The sequence below is a fragment of the Schistocerca americana genome, chromosome X (genome assembly GCF_021461395.2).
Source record: "Schistocerca americana isolate TAMUIC-IGC-003095 chromosome X, iqSchAmer2.1, whole genome shotgun sequence".
Classification (NCBI taxonomy): domain Eukaryota; kingdom Metazoa; phylum Arthropoda; class Insecta; order Orthoptera; family Acrididae; genus Schistocerca; species Schistocerca americana.
Window position 1 is genome coordinate 243,435,421 of NC_060130.1, and position 18,435 is coordinate 243,453,855.

The 18,435-nt window shown below is 39.7% G+C and overlaps 1 protein-coding gene across 1 annotated transcript in view; it reads left to right on the forward strand.

Moving 5' to 3' along the window:
- LOC124554821 (protein sickie) overlaps window positions 1–18,435 on the forward strand; it is a 1,236,186-nt gene that overhangs the window by 1,005,282 nt on the left and 212,469 nt on the right. The window contains exons 9-12 of the mRNA XM_047128484.1: window positions 198–861; window positions 954–1,122; window positions 4,471–4,587; window positions 16,069–16,201. Coding sequence (XP_046984440.1) covers window positions 198–861; window positions 954–1,122; window positions 4,471–4,587; window positions 16,069–16,201 — 1,083 coding nt within the window. The remainder of the gene's footprint in view (window positions 1–197; window positions 862–953; window positions 1,123–4,470; window positions 4,588–16,068; window positions 16,202–18,435) is intronic.

Consider the following 18,435-nt stretch of genomic DNA (forward strand, 5'->3'; position numbering starts at 1 on the left):
TTGGATGGAGGCCTATGTAGTATTTGCAAATTTTAATACTCAGGCCAAATAAGAGTATGCCAAAAATGTTCTCTTTACGATATGATAAGGGAATTTTCTGTTAACTATTAAAATTAAACTTTTTTTCAATTTTATGTTCCTAATAGTAAAGTAAATATCAAAACTGAAATTACTTTGATTATGATTTTGCTTTTCAGTGCTGCATTACCTTGCAATGATGGACCCAGCCCAAAATCTGTTGTGCGTGGGCTCAGGAATAAACTTGTGAAAAGCAGTTCACCAAAAACTGCTCGTAAAAATGATTCGCCAAAACAAACACATCGCACAGTACCAAAAGTTAACAATGAGACTGAAGTGAGAGGAAGCAGATCTGATATTGGAAGTAAAATGCCAGACTTCCACTATGCAGAAATTGATAATCCTATTAAACAATCAAAAATTTCTAATTTAATTCAGCCAAAGACATCCAAATTGAATACTACTTCTGGTGGTAGCAGTATCCCTAAACCCATGGCTGCTATTAAAGGAACAAGTAAAACAAATAAAGATGAAACTCCTACAATTCCAACTAAACCAGCACTGCCACCTCGGCAGAAACAGTTTGGTTGGGATGACAACTCAAGTGGTGCTGTCAGTGTAGCAATGGTCTCGCCAATGCCAAATATTGCATCAGCTGAATCTGGCACCAAAATGAGTGAATCTAGTAATTCAACTTCAAATTCAACTGGTCGATCAATCTCATCTGATAGCAGTGTAATTTTCCAGCCAAGTTCAGAGAGTGGCAGTGATGGAGGAAAGGGGCCTGAAATAGCAAAGCCACTGTCAAAAATGATAGAGACCACTTTTGACAACTCCAATAAGGTAATTTCCATTATCTGCACAATTTTGGTCAAGTAAAAATATCTTATGAAAATAGTATTTTATATATTGTCCAAAGCAACTTTTTTGTTCAGATAATAACGCAGGAAACCAGGACAGCACAATCGAGGGAAACAACCTTTGGTGAAGAAGAAGAAAGTATGATGAATGTGAAGCCTATGCAGCCATTATTGAGAGGCTATACAGGTGGTCTTATAGTTCCAGGCCACACCATTTCTCCCAGTCTTCATATTTCCCACTTAGGTAAATAACAATACTGTTTGTGTAATATAATTAGTGTAACTCATAAATAATGCTTATGTGTACGCATATATTTGGTAATATCTTGTTGGAAAATTACTTGATTTAAATGACAGCTCTCATATCCTAGTATCGTGAATTTTATACATCCAGTCTTATGCTCCAAGCAATCTGTAGGTCTATATTTGAAATAAGTTAATGGATGTCATGCAGAAAATGTGCCTTTATTTCTGTTTGCTACACTAATACACCTAATATAAGTTTTTCTTCTTTTTCTAAGAATACTATCTTTCCTGCATATGTCACTGTAATTCGAGGAACCTCCTGACACTCATTTTATGTCTTTCTGATAAAAGTATTAAATCAAAGTAACTCAGGCAGAATTGTGCTGAAGTGTTGCTGGCTTATACTTTAATGATTTGCAGCATAAGTAATGCATCAAGTACAGAGGACATTGCTTCAAATACTATCATCTGTGGCTCAGAGAATGTTTAAATAATGGTTTTTGATTATAAGCCAATGCAGAGATGCTTGTAGAACAACAGAATGAGTTTAAGGATAGAACAGAAAAGGATATGCAGAGAGAATGAACAGGCTGTTTTCTTTGTTCTGACTTTTTGTAGCCAATGTAAGTTTAAACCATAACAAATACTTGAAAGCAGAGAACATCAAAGAAATATGATTCACTGTTGATTTCACAGTATAACACAGAAAGAGTTGCATCCAAACACAAAAGAGGATCCATAGAAATGAACATGTGAGTTACGTAAAATTCTGGACTTCTAATAGAGAGGAACTGGGTTCAGGTGTTGATTAGCCATTCATATTTACACTTACCATGGAACTGATATAATAAATATGATAGTATTCCATTCTAGCAAATGTATTGCCAACCTTAGAACAACCTACAAATGTACAAGAGATTTTAAATTTATGGATTGGGTGTGAAATTATGACACTATTCAGTGTTTGTTAGTTGTGAGGGAAGTCAACATGTAAATGTAAAAGAACTTTGGGGGGAGTCAGATGGTACAGTTATGGATATCCTGAGGGCCACAGTGAGCTCTAAAAGATTTATATTTATAATGTAGTGAATAAATATAAATATTTAACTGATTCCTAAAGAAATTATAATTACCATAGAAGGTGGGATACTGAATATCCCACACGCCTACTCATGCAAAAAAAATTGGCACGCCAACTCGAATGTTAGAAAACATAATTACAGTCATCCATGGTGTGCCCATGGTGGAATTTACCTCAGTTTACAGCTTATGACTTATTGCTGAAAATGGAACATAACTCACTTAAGAATTTATAGGCATGGATTTAATGTGTGATGTAACTGTATGTAGTGCCCAGAAAGTGGAACTAATATACAGAGAAATATTTTCCTTTGCCAAAGGAAATTTATCACTGTGAATGGAAATTTACAAATAACTTGGTTGTTAAATCCACAGGCAGCTGGCCAGTGTTCTTGCCAAAGATTTGTTCACACAGTTAATTTGAGGAAATTGTATAATGTAAGAATAAGTTAATCAAGAAGCATCTATTAACTTGCTTGTGTATTTCGTACTTCAAAGCATGCACTGTGGAGAATACTAATGGAGAGCAGGAATTAAATTCCTATCAAAATCATGACGTGCAAGTGATGAAATCAAATAATTTTGAACCCAGAGGTTAGCCCTGTCCATGGATTATCATGCAATGCATGCATTGAGAACACTGGTCGTCAATTTAAATATTTGCTATAAGGTTTAACCCCTTCGTGCTAATTAACAAAAAAAAAAAAAAAAAAAAACCCTAGCTGTTCATTCAGGTCAGTGGTCTCTTACATCAAAATATTCAGTATAGGACTGACTACTACACCATGTGATCAAAAATATCCAGATGCCCCCAAAACAAACGTTTTTCATATTAGGTACATTGTGCTGGCACCTACTGCCAGGTACTCAATATCAGCAACCTCAGCAGTCATTAGACATCGTGAGAGAGCAGAATGGGGCACCCCGCGGAACTCGTGGACTTCGAACGAGGTCAGGTGATTGGGTGTCACTTGTGTCATATGCCTGTACACGAGATTTCCGCACTCCCAAACATCCATATGTCCACTGTTACCAATGTGATAGTGACGTGGAAATGTGAAGGGACACGAACAGCACAAAAGTGTACAGGCTGACCTCCTCCGTTGACTGACAGAGACCGCCGACAGTTGAAGAGGGTCGTAATGTGTAATAGGCAGACATCTATCCAGACCACCACACAGGAATTCCAAACTGCATCAGGATTCACTGCAAGTACTATGACAGTTAGGTGGGATGTGAGAAAACTTGGATTTCATGGTCAAGCAGGTGCTCATAAGCCACACACCATGCCAGTAAATGCCAAACAACACCTTGCTTGGTGTAAGGTGCGTAAACATTGGATGATTGAACAGTGGAAAAACATTGTGTGGGGTGACAACTCACGGTACACAATGTGGCGATCCATGGCAGGGTGTGGTTATGGCGAATGCCTGGTGAATGTCATCTGCCAACATGTTTAGTGCCAACAGTAAAATTCGCAGGTACTGGTGTTATAGTGTGGTCATGTTTTTCGTGGAGGGAGCTTGCAACCATTGTTGTTTTGCATGGCACTATCACAGCACAGGCCTACAGTGATGTTTTAAGCACCTTCTTGCTTCCCACTATTGAAGAGCGGTTGGGGATGGCAATTGCATCTTTCAACACGATCGAGCACCTATTCATAATGCACTCCTGTGGCGGAGTGGTTACACAACAGTAACATCCCTGTAATAGACTGGCCTGCACAGAGTCCTGACATGAATCATATAGAACACCTTTGGGATGTTTTGGAACGCCGATTTCGTTCCAAGCCTCACCGACCGACATTGATACCTCTCCTTAGTACAGCACTCTGTGAAGAATGGGCTGCCATTCCCCAAGAAACGCTCCAGCACCTGATTGAAGGTATGCCTGCGAGAGTGGAAGCTGTGATCAAGGCTAATGGTGGGCAAACACTGTACTGAATTCCAGCATTACCTATGGAGGGCACCACGAACTTGTAAGTCATTTTCAGCCAGGTGTCTGGATACTTTTGATCACATACTGTATTTGTGTAATTTTGACCCTAATGATTTGGGACCCACTATATACTTTAAGAAAATGCATCTAATACTCATCACATTTCTTAGTGTTTCATTCAGATTATGTTTCTGGTCATCAGAAGAAGTGACCTGTTACTCTTAATAGTGCCAATGTGTTGTTGGACCTTCCATTGTCCCAAATATTTCAAAAGAAACATTATTTGGAGTTTTAGCCCAGTAGTAAATCTTTTTTTCTTTTTTTTCAGGTTTTCAAAATGAAGTTAAATGCCTAAACTACCCTTCAGAAATGAATATATCCACTGATTTAAAAAGAGGAGTTGGTGATGGAGGCTACTGTGATACAGATTTAAGAAATTCTTCAGGTATATAATGTGCATTAGTTTGTCATTGATAGCTTGTCAGATTTTTATTTCGGATCATTTCTTATCAGCTTAACTGATGGCCTATCTCTGAAATAAATTTGTCATGTGACAGAATTAGCTTTACCTTCTGAGATGATTTAGACCAAATTAATGGCGATTGAATTCCACTAGTTTAATTTGTTGTGTGCCTCTCAGCTGTGGACACTTCTGGGCACGACACAGGAAGTAACATCAGAATGGTCCTTCATGACTTTCCCAGAAGTCAACATCGCCCGATGGCCTGTATATTCCTCCAGGGTGATCTGCTCCTGTATCATATTGGACTTTGCAAAAAGCAGATTGAGATAAATGCATTTAACGAGTCAGTAAATGAGTTCCTTCCTTACTGAAGTAATACTCAGTTTCTGAGGGCTGGCACATTTACTGCCAAAAACAGCATACCTAGAGGGTGCCATGAGAAGGACATTCCTGGATGGAATCAAGAGATAACCAGTTGGTTCATAAATTCATGTAACTTGGAGATCAAGAAACAGCTATGAATTTGATGAATTCCTTGAATGAATGAAGGAGAGAAATATGGCGCAAAGAAATCAGGATTCTTGACTTTGGACACTTGTTCAGAAGATGGGACACAAAGATGCCAACAGTGTCCTGCAACACATTTGCCAGTCACTTTGAGAGAGAATCCAAGTCAGAAAGGGAACAAACATAGACCCAGACCACTGCCTGACAAGAATAAAACTATGTTTAAAATGTGAGAGGTTTACAACAAAGAAAACACAAATCCCAAAATTTGATACCAGCAGGCTCCAACCGTCTGTCGTGGAAGACATAGAAAAAGAGCACTCAAACAATTGACAACAACATAAAAACAAATTGATCGAAACAGCGCAAACACTAATTCCTCTGCAAAAAAAGAAAAAGTGCCCTTGGTGGAATAAGGAATGTGAATATGCAATTCAGTCTCGATGGGATGCATAAAACAACTGGAACAGCGATAAGACAGAAGACAACTACAGGGAATTCCTGACAATGGAGAGAGAGAGAGAGAGAGAGAGAGAGAGAGAGAGAGAGAGAGAGAGAGAGAGAGAGAGAGAGCGCTAATTCAGTCAGAAAGACCAAAAAGATGTCTGGAAAGGGTCAACTGCTCAAAATCAAGAAATACTTTGAAAGAAACAACATACAAAATTTTAATAAGAACTTCAAAACTAAGCTCATAGGATATCAACCACAGTCTCTGCTACAAGAAAGAACATGGAGAATTGGCCCTAAACAACCAAGAAAACTGCAAGTAACTTGCCAAATATTCCAAAGAACTGCTTAACTGCCCAGAACCAACACAATGGATCCCATCACAAGAACCTAAGAACACTAATCTAATTCCTTTATCACCAGATGAAAAAGAAATAGCCACACAGATCAAAAGACTAAAAACAATTAAGCGTTGGGGGAAGATGGAATCGTAGCAGAAATCCTCAAGTCAGCAGGCTCGGACACCATAAAAGAAATCACCAAAATACAAGACATTTGGACAACAAAACAAATTCCTGGAGAAAAATACAACACATGTAAATAATTGGAGGGGAATCTCATTAATATCATTTGCATACAAAATTATATCTCTGTGTCTTCTGAATAGAGCACAGAAACAATTTGTACCAAACACTGGAGAATACCAGACCATTTGTGTCCAGAGCAAATCTTGACCCTAAAGCTAATCTTTAGAAATCAGAGAATTTGTACCAAAAATTTAGTCTGCACATTTTGTGGTTTAAAAAAAAGTCTATGACTCAGGTGAGCATGAATCAGTCTGCTAAACATTTAAAAAGCAAAGTCTAGAGCTACAAATACTTGGAATCATAAAACGGACATTGACAGTTACAAACTCCAAGGTTAAATTTATTGAGGAACTCTCAGTTCGTTTTGAAAACATAATGGAGGTAAGACAAGGAGATATGGGCTGTTCTGTTACATTTCAACTGTGTCCTTGAGAAAATGATATACAGGAATAGCACTAACAGAAATCAATCCTCGAAATTGAAACGCCAACCACTCCAGGCAGTTGCAAGTTATCTATAGATTACCTAGCATTTGCAGAGAATTTAGCAATATTAATTCATGACATTTCATCAGCCCAAAATCAAACTGAACTCAGGAGAGAAACTGCAGAAAAAGTTGATCTCCAGGTATCATTTGAAAATACAGAGTTCATGACCTGCAACATAGAAGCACCAAAATTCATGGAGATGAAATATGGCAAAATTAAATGAGTTCCACAATTTAATTATATCAGTGAAAACATTCAGGAAAATGGAATCAAAACAAAAGCAAATGAAATTAGATGCCAAGTGATGGAAACTGGATGCTGGCTTACACAGAATAACTGCAATATAAAATTCTTTCCAAGCATATTGAATGAAGACATTACAATACAGTAATCAAATGAGAATGCCTCTGTTGATGAGGAACACTTATTATGGGACAGGAAAATAGACAATGAAAACATTGAGAAAAAGGAATGCAAAACCCTAAGAAAAATTATAGGCCCAAAATGTGTAGATGAATAATATCACCTCGGAATCAATCAGGAATCAAACGACACACAAATATCCATAGTGGCATTAGAAAGTACAGGGTAAGATTCTATGGACACATTAAAAGAATGAATGAAGACAGACTTACAAAACAAATATTCAATTTTTTAACCAAAGGAGCAATCCAAAATGATGCAATGAAGTGGGTTGGCAAGTTTGAAACTGATTTGAATTGGCAAGAATTGCTTCAGATGATGTCCAAATTCATGAAATCTTCAGCTCCAAAATTCACAAGTGACGTATTGACCAGAAGGAAGAACCAAAGAAGAAGACTGGTACAACATTGTCTGAAGAGAAAAAGGAATCCAACAGGAAGAGAATGAAAGAAATATGGGCACAAAGGAAGGCAAATGACCACCTTTAAGTACTTTGGATAGTCCTAATAGGCTTTTGACAGTAATAATAATAATAATAACAAATGATGTTTTGCTAAGTTTTGTTATGTCACAAATTAATTGTGTAATGAATCTTTTCATAATGATATTATCCCAATGAGTCTAAAATACGCTATTGGTCAAACCACATCACAAACAATTAGATAAAAGAATGGTAAAGAATTACTGATGCACCTCATTATTGCTAGCATTTTCAAAGGCTTTTGACATCATGTACAGTAGAATGTAAAAATAGTTCAAATAGAATGTAAAAATAGTTTTAAAAAATCCTCAGTAACAAACAGTTTGGATTTAAAAAATGACTGTCAACAGAACAGGTTATATTTATCTTAATAGATGATATACTAGTAACAATAAATAAGAGATTATTACAGGAGGAATGTCTTGTGACTTACGTAAGCCTGTTGATGTTGTGAGTTGTGACATCCTCATGCAAAACCTAAACTATTGCAAAATACAAGACAAGCTGGTTCATGGTTTTTACCCGTTCCATATAATAGAAAGCATTTTGTGTCAGTTCCCTGTTGATCACATAGCAATAGGCACCGGGAAATAGACGCAATGAAACCAAATGTATCATGTTTCCTTTCTTGTTCTGATATACATAAAAGATCTTCCATATCATAAGATGTAAATTTTGTCCCTTTTGCTGGTGATACAAGGGAGGATTAAAAAATATTACCAGTCTTGTTACTGAATGGCATCCATTGAAATATAAGGAGATAAATGGATTATCACTAACTTTTGACGTAAGTCAGTACATACAAATTAAGATTAAAGATAGTTTACATTCCTTATCAGTAAACTCACATACTAGAATTTATAAAACACCTTAGTTCAGCTGTGTTTTCAGCTCACATTATTAGTGTTGCAGGTGATTTAAGAATGAATAAATTACTTTACTTTGCATATGCGTTTACTAAGCTCTCCCCCTCTTTTTTTTTTTAAAAAAAAGGGAAGGTTATGTGCAGTAGCAGTGTGTTATAAAAGCATGCTGCAGAGATCTCTTAAAAAAATATTTGCTATATTGACATATATTCATTAATGTCATAGTTGTTAGCAGTATTTATATTTCCCAAAAAAAGGGCAAAACATAGTGCTGGGACCTAAAACAACCTGACCAAGAACTTCAAGGATTTAACACCAACACAGAAAGAAGTAAGCCACATGCATGTACATGTATTCACAACCTGTTAGAACAAATTACCTGAAAATGCCTACACAGTGCCAGTAAATAAATTTAAAACTAGTCTTTCCAGGTGCATCAAAAGTCAAGTGATTTACTCTGCTCAAGAGTTCCTTGAGTATGCGACAAATGACCCAGTTTCCTTATGAGAATGAACTATAAATTAACTGCAAACTATACATATGCCACACTGTGCAAATATGTTATTACTGTTTCATGTACTTATTGTTAATTATCTGTTTGATTACTTATTTGTCATTCACTGAACTATGGAGTTCATTTATCTTGTAATTGATCTATTAGGAAACTTCTTGTTGTTATCGACATTTGCACAAATATGTATTGTATCCATCTTGGATTATTATATTGTCACGCAGAAGAAGGTGTAAGTAGATGAATGGTAAACGCTAACTTCACTTAATGCTGGTTTATTCAGCACTTCAACATACAACAGCATGGAGTGAACTGCCTCTGGCCAGAGCATATACAGAACATTCCTGTACAATGCTTCTTGAAATTTGTGGATACTTCTAGAATGTACTCGAATGAATATAGAAATTAAATCTGTACAGTCCAGGTGAGTTTTGAACTCATGACCCTCCATGTCACAGCTTAGTATCATACCCACTACACCATGGTGCTACTCAGCTTCTTCTGTGACATTGCTCCCCCCTTAAGCGAACAGCGTCTCAGTGTTACGTCCTCCTAGTCCGGGAACGAGTCATCAGTCTTGCATACTCTGACTCCCGATGACTGATACTCGCCCTGGCGGTGATCTTCTTAGAACTTCTCTTGTCGCTACACTCATTGTCACCTTTCTGCTTGTTGGCGGTCGCTGGAGCTTTGACTTTACCCTGGGTTGCAGGATCCATATAGGGCTTCATTCAAAGGACGTGGACCATATCTCTGATCATTCGTCGTCATGTGTCGGGGTCGAAATCTTCAACTTCATAAGTAACATCAGACAACTGTCTTGCAACCTTATAAAGTCAAATGTAGCGCCTGAGGAGCTTCTCAGAGAGACCAACCTTCTGAACAGGAGTGAAGATCCAGACGAGGTCACCAGGCTGGTAAACATCAGGGTGGTGGCTTGCGTCATACCTTCACCGATCATTTTCTTGAGCCTGCAGCATGCGGAGTTGAGCTAACTGTTGAGCTTCCTCAGCTCTGGTTAACACCTGGCCAATGGAGTCATCATCAGGATGTAACGGAAACAGAGTGTCCATCATCGTAGTCGCTTCATGCCCATGCACCAGGAAAAATGGTGTAAATCCTGTGGTGTTATGTTTGGCGGTGTTGTAGGCAAACGTCGTGAAAGGTAACACCTCATCCCAGTTGCTCTGCTCAACATTGACAAGCATTGATAGCATGTCGACCAAGGTCTTATTAAGGTGTTCAGTAAGCCCGTTAGTTTGCGGATGGTTGGCAGTCATCATGTGATGACCAATGTTGCACCGACGGTTTATCCCTGTCACACGATTTGATTGAGAAACTTTCCCTCGATTCGTAATTAATGACCTTGGGGCACCGTGTTGTAATACAAGGTCTTCTACAATGAATTTGGCTACCTCGAATGCTTCAGCTGTTTTCATGGCTTTTGTAATGGCATAGCGTGTCAGATAATCAGTGTAAACAATAATCCATCTATTGCCACTAGCAGATGTTGGAAATCATCTGACGAGGTCAATCCCAAAAATGCTGGAAAGGCGTTTCGGCTGGTGGAATTGGTATGAGTCGGCCAGGTGGTTTCTGAGGAACTGTCTTTCTCCTGTGGCACTCTCGACAGTGCGACACATAGTGACAGACACTCCCGAATAAACCTTGCCAGAAAAATCTCTTGTGGATTCTATTGTATGTCTTAATAAATCCTAAAAGTCCGGCCTCATGTGTGTCATGGAATTTCTGTAGAACATCTAAGCACATGTGTTTAGGAATCACTGGTAGCCACCTCTGTCCAAACGGATCAAAGTTTGTATTGCAAAGCAATCCATTAACTACCTTAAATTATCCTTTCACATCCTCTGACCGATTTAAGGCAAGCATAATTTGAGATATCTTGGCATCCTCCTCCTGCTCAGCAGAGAGATCTTGGCGTGCAGGGGGACAGTCACTATCTTCAACAAAGTCTTGATGGTCTTGCACAGGGTTTCTTGAGAGACAGTCGGCATCTTGGTGTTTTCTTCCACTTTTGTACACTATGGCAATGTCATATGCTTGAAGACGTAGTGCCCACCTGGCGAGTCGTCCTGTTGGATCCTTAAGACCTGTCAACCAAAAAAAGTGAATGATGGTCTGTAACAACTTTGAAAGAGATACTGTTGAAATTTGCACATGGCCCAGATCACAGCAGGACATTCTATTTCTGTAGTTGAGTAGTTTCTCTCGGCTTTTGTAAGTGTCCTTCTCTTTTCCATCCAAAATTTGCACCAGAACAGCACCCATCCCATACCCACTGGCATCTGTGTGTAGTTCTGTAGGTGCTCTCTCATCATACAGACCAGATACAGGGTCAGCCATCAGAGCTTTTCGCAGCACATCGAAAGAATCTTGTTGAGTACCACCCCAGATAAACTTATCATCGGCTCTTAACAACTCTTGGAGTGACCTGGCTTTGATACAGAAGTCTTTGATAAAACAATGGTAATAAGAACACGATCTCTAATACTTTTAGGAATAGGAAATTCCATAATAGCTCTCACCTTTTCTGGTTCTGGCCGCACCCCTTCGTTTGACACAAGGTGTCCAATTATTTTGATTTCTTTTGCTCCAAAGACACACTTTCTTGGATTAAGTTTCAGTCTGGCTTGTTGGAGACACTTAAGAATGGCTCTCAGTTTTTTTATGTGTTCATCAAATGTTTCTGAGAACACTATAATGTTATCTAAATAACAAAGACACATCGTCTACTACAGGTGCCTTAGAAGATTATCCATCATGTGTTCAAAAGTTGCTGGTGCACTACACAAACCAGACGGCATTACCTTAAACTATGAACAGGCCCTCAGGGGTGATCAATGCAGTTTTCTCCCAATCAGCCTCACCTACTTCGATTTGCCAGTATCCCGAGTACATGTCCATGGTTGAGAAAAACTTAGCCCCCTTCAGACAATATAGTGTTTCGTCAATTCGTGGAAGAGGGTAAACATCCTTTTTAGTTATCTTATTAAGCTTCCTGTAATCAACTCAAAAGTGCTAGCTGCCATCCTTCTTCCTGACAAGAACCACTGGTGATGACCATGGGCTCAGTGAAGGCTGAATGATGTCATTCTTCGTCATTTTTCTCTACCTCGTCGCGAATTATTCGATGTTCTGTTGCCGACACACGGTATGCTCTCTGGCTTATTGGTTGATGGTTTCCAGTGCTAATCTGGTGCTTCACCATTGATTTGTCTAATTTGCTCTTCACCTGTGGATTGAAGCATTCATAAAACTCTTGAAGAATGGCAAGTAGCTTCTTCTGTTGTTCCTTAGTGAGATCTGGTGATAGTTGAGCTAGAAGATCTTGTCTAGTAGTGGTAGCGCTAATTCCGCCCACATACTCAGCATGGGAGGTTTCTATGATGCTCAGCTGTTCAGCAATTAACGGCTCAGTGTTTGCTACACACATGGATCTTGGAAGTATCTGCGGTTTTCGGTGACAGTTAACTATCTACAGTTCACCAACTAAACGGGTCTACAGAGGCTGGGATGACCAAGTTATTCTTCAGTGGTATGCTCTCTTATATTCCACTATAAGATCGTGATTTCCCTAAATCACTCCAGGCAAATGCTGGGATGGTTCCTCTGAAAGGGCACGGCCGACTTCCTTCCCTAATCCGATGAGACCGATGACCACGCTGTCTGGTCTCCTTCCCCAAACCAACCAACCAACCAACCACCACTATAAGATCCACAGTTTGATGCATGGCATGACACATGGCAGTTACGTTTCTAGTGCTGACTGCAGGAAGGATCACTTTATCCAGCACACACAGTCTCCACACACTCAGATGCGTATCTTTCTGTCCACAGTATCTCATCTCGTCTAGCATAATCTTTGAGTGACCACAATCTATAATTGCCTGAGAATCTTTCAAAAAGTCCCATCTGAGAATGAGGTCATGACTACACTCTTGTAAGATAATGAATTCTAAGGGCTTTGTATGGCCACTTACACGTGCACAAATGACACATTTTCCTGTAGGTTTTACATATTTCCCATTAGCCATCTTCAGCAGAGGTGTTTTGCTGTCGACGAATACGGTTTTCTGCAACTGGTGACGGAACTTCTCCGAAATGAGTGAATATGATGCTCCAGAGTCCACAAGAGCTTGGGCTGGTCAGCCATCCATTAAGATATCAATGTAATTTCCTATCATTGTTGTAGTGATCAACGGCGGAGGATTTTTCTCTTCAGCGGCGTCACCTCCAAGGGAGGTCGCACCCTTTAGTTCTCCAGGTTGCGGCGACTAGGTGATCGGCTGGAGCTTCTAAACGGCAATGGAGACCTTGATTGGCGTGTTGGGGAGCATCCTTTCCAGCGGCTAGCTTGCGGCAATGGTGACCTGTGCTGTCCTGCACTCACATCTTCCTGTTCATCTTCATCGTCCCGGAGTTGGTGTCGGCTAAGATCAGTCTGCTGTCTCCTGGCATGGGCGTCGTCAAATATCCACCACCTTTCTCGACAGTAGTGCACCACATGTCCCAGTCATCTGCAGTGGAAACATACTGGTTGGTTATCCTGGGTCCTCCAGGCGTCAGTCTTCCTTGGTGCCCAAACAGGTTCCTCATGTGGCGTTGTAGGAACGTAACTTCACCTGGGTCTTGACTTTTTTACCGTGTTAAAGGGAAATGAAGGACAAGAGATTAGGTTCAAAGTCTGTTCCATTTCCTCCCTTATGACCTCTTGAAGTGTCTCGGTTTTTAGCTCACCGTGCAATCCAAGTGCCTTCTGAACTTCCTCTCTCACTATCTGATGAAGAACACTTGTGAAATCAGTTTCTTCCTCCATCACAGACATTGATACGACGTTTGGAAGCCAGTCAAACGTCTTGTGTGTAATTCTTTTTTGACGCATTGTCTCGATATACTGGCACCATTTTATGAAGTTGTCTGCTGTCGAAACCTGCTTCAGGAGTAGGGCTTGATACATGTCCTCACCAACATCCTTCGTGAGATGAGCCACCTTATCTTCCTCCTTCATTCTAGGATCCACTATTTTACACATCTCCAAGACATCTTGAATGTAGGGTGCTGTTGTTTCTCCTGGACACTGTGCCCTGCATTTTAATTTATATTCAGCCTTGCACTTGTGTCGTTGTGCGTCGCCGAAATACTTGCACAGTTCCGTATGGAATACTTCCCAGCTTGTGAACTTCTCCTTGTTGTTCTCATACCATTGCTTGGCAGTGCCCTTCAAGTAGAAAAATACGTTAGCCAAACACATGGTATCATCTCATTTGTTAAATTTGGCTATAAACTGATATACCTTCAGCCACTTGTTTGGATCTTAGCCATCGTCACCAGAGAACCCGGAAGGATGTCTCGTGTGGTGGCACGCAGTTGCTGTCATCGTAACGTTCTCTTCTTCTTCTTCTTCTTCTTCTTCTTCTGTCTCCGATAGATTGCAATCTGTTGAATATGGCTCGAACTCAGGTTTCTCGCCACGTAAACGGCGGCTCTGTCGTGGCCTGATAGGAGCCACTGTGTCATCGATAATGTGCGGTATCACAAGTGCCAATACCCAGCGTCTCGACCAGAATAATGTCATGTACAAGAAGGTGTAAGTAGATGAATGATGAACTCTAACTTCACTTAACGAAGGTTTATTCAGCACTTCAACATAAAAGAGTGCAGAGCGGACTGCCTCCGGCCAGAACACATACAGTATATATACCACTACAGAATATTCCAGTACAATGCTTCTTGAAATTTGTGGATACTTCTAGAATGTACTCGAACCGAATATAGAAATCAAAATTGTACAGTCCAGGTGAGTTTCGAACTCACGACCTCCCCATACCACAGTTTAGTATCATACTCACTACACCACGGTGCTACTCAGCTTCTTTTGTGACAATATGGTAGTTAATAACATTTGTCATGTTGAAGTTTATATTATTATTATTGTTGTTATTGTTATGTTAACACTGACGAAACCAATTGCATGTAAATATGCTTAACGGTGGAATAAAACATTTGTATTTGTATTAAATGTCTTGTGGGTAATTTAGTGGCATTTAAGACTGAATTAAAGAATTTCTGTGGGGCAACTCCTACTACTTCATTAAAGAGAATCTTCACAGAAACTCTAAAAATTAATTTCTTAGTTTATAATGTAATACAAGCACTGTGTTCCTGTAATTATTCATAAAGTTAGGTCATTTCATTGTGTTACACTTAAATAAAATATACATTCTTGACTTTTTTTGTATGTGCTGGAGACTCCTGTCTGTGGCATCTATGTAATAAAGAGTCATGTAATGTATGTCTGTAGATAACCACACCTGACACTGCAGATGACACATGCAAGATATTAAACACGTTATGAAAATAACAGGGAAATTTGTGAATACATTTGGTCATTGGAACTGAGGAAAAGACTTTTGCATTGAAGTAAACTTTGTTGAAAGTCTGATATTTAAGTATTTGGGATTTTTATTTAATAAACAGCTAGGTCCTGATAAAGATACTGATCACTTAACAAATCTGGGATGAATTTCAGTGCAGTTGTTTGATTCTGGTTCAGTGTATCATTCATAACATTATAAAAAGTGTATGTGATGTTCAGTTATGGAGACAGTTCTTTTGTGTATACTCAGAGAGAGAGAGAGAGAGAGAGAGAGAGAGAGAGAGAGAGAGAGAGAGAGTGTGTGTGTGTGTGTGTGTGTGTGTGTGTGTGTGTGTGTGTGTGTGTGTGTGTGTGTGTGTGTAGGGAGGGAGGGAGGGATGAAAGAAAGAAAAAACAATATATTGTTAACTTTAGTCATGGTCACAGTGAGAAAGAAAAGCTGCACAGCATAAATATGAGAAAATGTCACCAGATAGCTGTGTATGAAATATGAAGTAAACGGCTCACTTGATGTAGGTATCTCAGACAACAGTGCTGACTAGGAGATCAGGCAGGAAAAGGGAGAAGCCCTGTTACACACTACAAAAAGAAACACACTAATGGTGACAGATAAAGGCTTCACTTACACAGGCTGTTAAAGGAGGCATATGATGCTGAGAAAACTGCAGGCCAAAACTAAAGAGTGGCACCTAACTTCTTCCTGTACAGCCTTTTTATTATAATGGATAGTTGTTCAATGTCTGTCTTGACTTTCAGGTTACATGTCAGATGGGGAAATGATGAGGTCAGGAGCAGTGTCATGCCACATCCCTGATGTTTGTGATGGTTATATGTCAGAAGGTGGTGCATCCTTATACATCCGCAGACAACAAATTTATCAGCAGAGCAAGTAAGTAAAAAGAAAAAAAAAAAAAAAAAAAAAACCACACAAACTTTCATGAGCGAGAGAGTACCTCATATTGTGAAGTTATTTCTGTTTTAACCTAAAACTTTTGGAACTGCATATTGATTTGATATGAATTAAATAATTTTTTGTTCAGAATGTTGAACATGGGTGGGGGTGAGCCAGTAGGAGCGTTTGCCATGAGTGAAAACTCATTTATTTTATGAATATGAGAAAGGGCCTGTAACCACAGGACCTGGTTTTTAATAATCTAAGAAACGTGGAAAATTATCACCAAAAGACCTGAAAATATCGAGAAAATAATGTAAAAATGATATAAAACATACACTGATGAATCAAAACTTCATGACCACCTGCTTAATAGCTTGTTTGTCCATCTTTGGAACAAAATACATCACTGATTCTGCTTATCAGAGATCTGACAGTTTGTTGGTCACATTTATAGAAGTATGTGCCATTAGATGTTTGCACACAGGTCATGCAATTTGCATAAGTAATGGGCTGCTGATTGTGTACATGGTGATCGTGCCCTATAGTGACCCAGATGGGTTCCATAGTATTTATATCAGGTGAATCTGGTTCCCAAGACGTCAATGTGGGTTCATTATAATGCTCCTCAAACCACTGTAGCATGGTTCTGGCTCCAAGACATGGGCAGTTATACCGCTGAGAGAAGAGATCGCGATCAGGGAAGACATCACGCATGAAGGGATGCAGGTGGTTCGTAGATGTCACCATGTCTTCAATTACTACCACAGGTCCCATACAAGCGCAGTGGAAAATCTCCCATAACATAATACTGCTTCCACCAGCCTGCGTCCGTGGAATGCTGCACGTTTCAATCTGCCATTCACTTCAATTACGTCGTCTGTGGAGACGACCGTCGACCTAGTGTAGCAAAAGTGTGATTCACCTGAAGAGCTGACACATTTGCATTGATCAACGGTCTAATCCTGATGGTCCCATGCCCACTGCAATCTTAATTGACAATGTTGTTAGAGCAACATGTGAACACATAGTGGTTGTTGCTGTGGAATTCCATGTTCAACAATGTACGACGAACAGTGTGCTCCGAAACACTTATGCGTGCACCAGCATTGTGCCCTTTCGGCAGAGATGCCACAGATCACCATCTATCCTATTTTACAGAACACACAAACCTCCAAACCCCACATTCTATGAAGAGCCGTGGACGTCCAACCATTTAGTGCATAGTTGTAGTTTCACTGTCCTCCTACCTCTTTCCATAGATGCTCACAACAGTAGGACGTGAACATTCGACCACGTTTTCTGGATACTCGTTCAGAGGCTCTGTGCAATAATAATCTGGCCTTTGTCAAAGTTGCTTAACTCAGTGGATTTCCCCATTTGTAGCCCGTATCTTCACTAGGGTGATCCCTCAACCGTGTCTGCTCTGCTTACATACTTTTGTCACTGCATCACGTGCCCACAGTGCCACCAGGTGGCATCCAAAATCATGATGGGCAGTGGTCATAATGTTCAGGCATATCAGATGAGATATAAAATGAACTATAGTAGAGAAAAAGTTGTGGGAAGATGGAACTGAAATTATGAAAAGGATAATTAATTTAAAATCTATATGTTTGTTATTAAGAAATCTCATTCTTTGAAGATGAATGAAAATTGTTGTATAACTGTGTTAGAGCTATTGGAGTGTTTGAACGGAGAGGTTGTGTAAAGTGAGGGAATGTCTGTGGAAGGAAACCGCATGCTTGTAGTTACAAAATCTGTCAACATTTGCTGAAGCAAAGTATAATTTGAGCCACACAGTCCTGAAGATAGCAAGGGCCGATCAGTGTGAGAACTATCACACTGTCAGCTTAACAGCTCATGCATCCCAGCTGCTGATAAGGATAATATACACAAGACTGGAAAAGAACTGGAGGATCTGTCAGATGACAATCATTTTGACTTTAGAAAAGGTAAAGGCATCAGACAAGCAGTTTGTGACATTGCGTTCTGAAGAAAAGTCAAGACACACTCATACGATTTGTCGGCCTAGAAAAACTGTGTGGTGTCACCGCCAGACACCACTTTTGCTAGGTGGTAGCGTTTAAATCGGCCGCGGTCCGTTAGTATACGTCGGACCCGCGTGTCGCCACTATCAGTGATTGCAGACCGAGCGCCGCCACACGGCAGGTCTAGAGAGACTTCCTAGCACTTGCCCCAGTTGTACAACCGACTTTGCTAGCAATGGT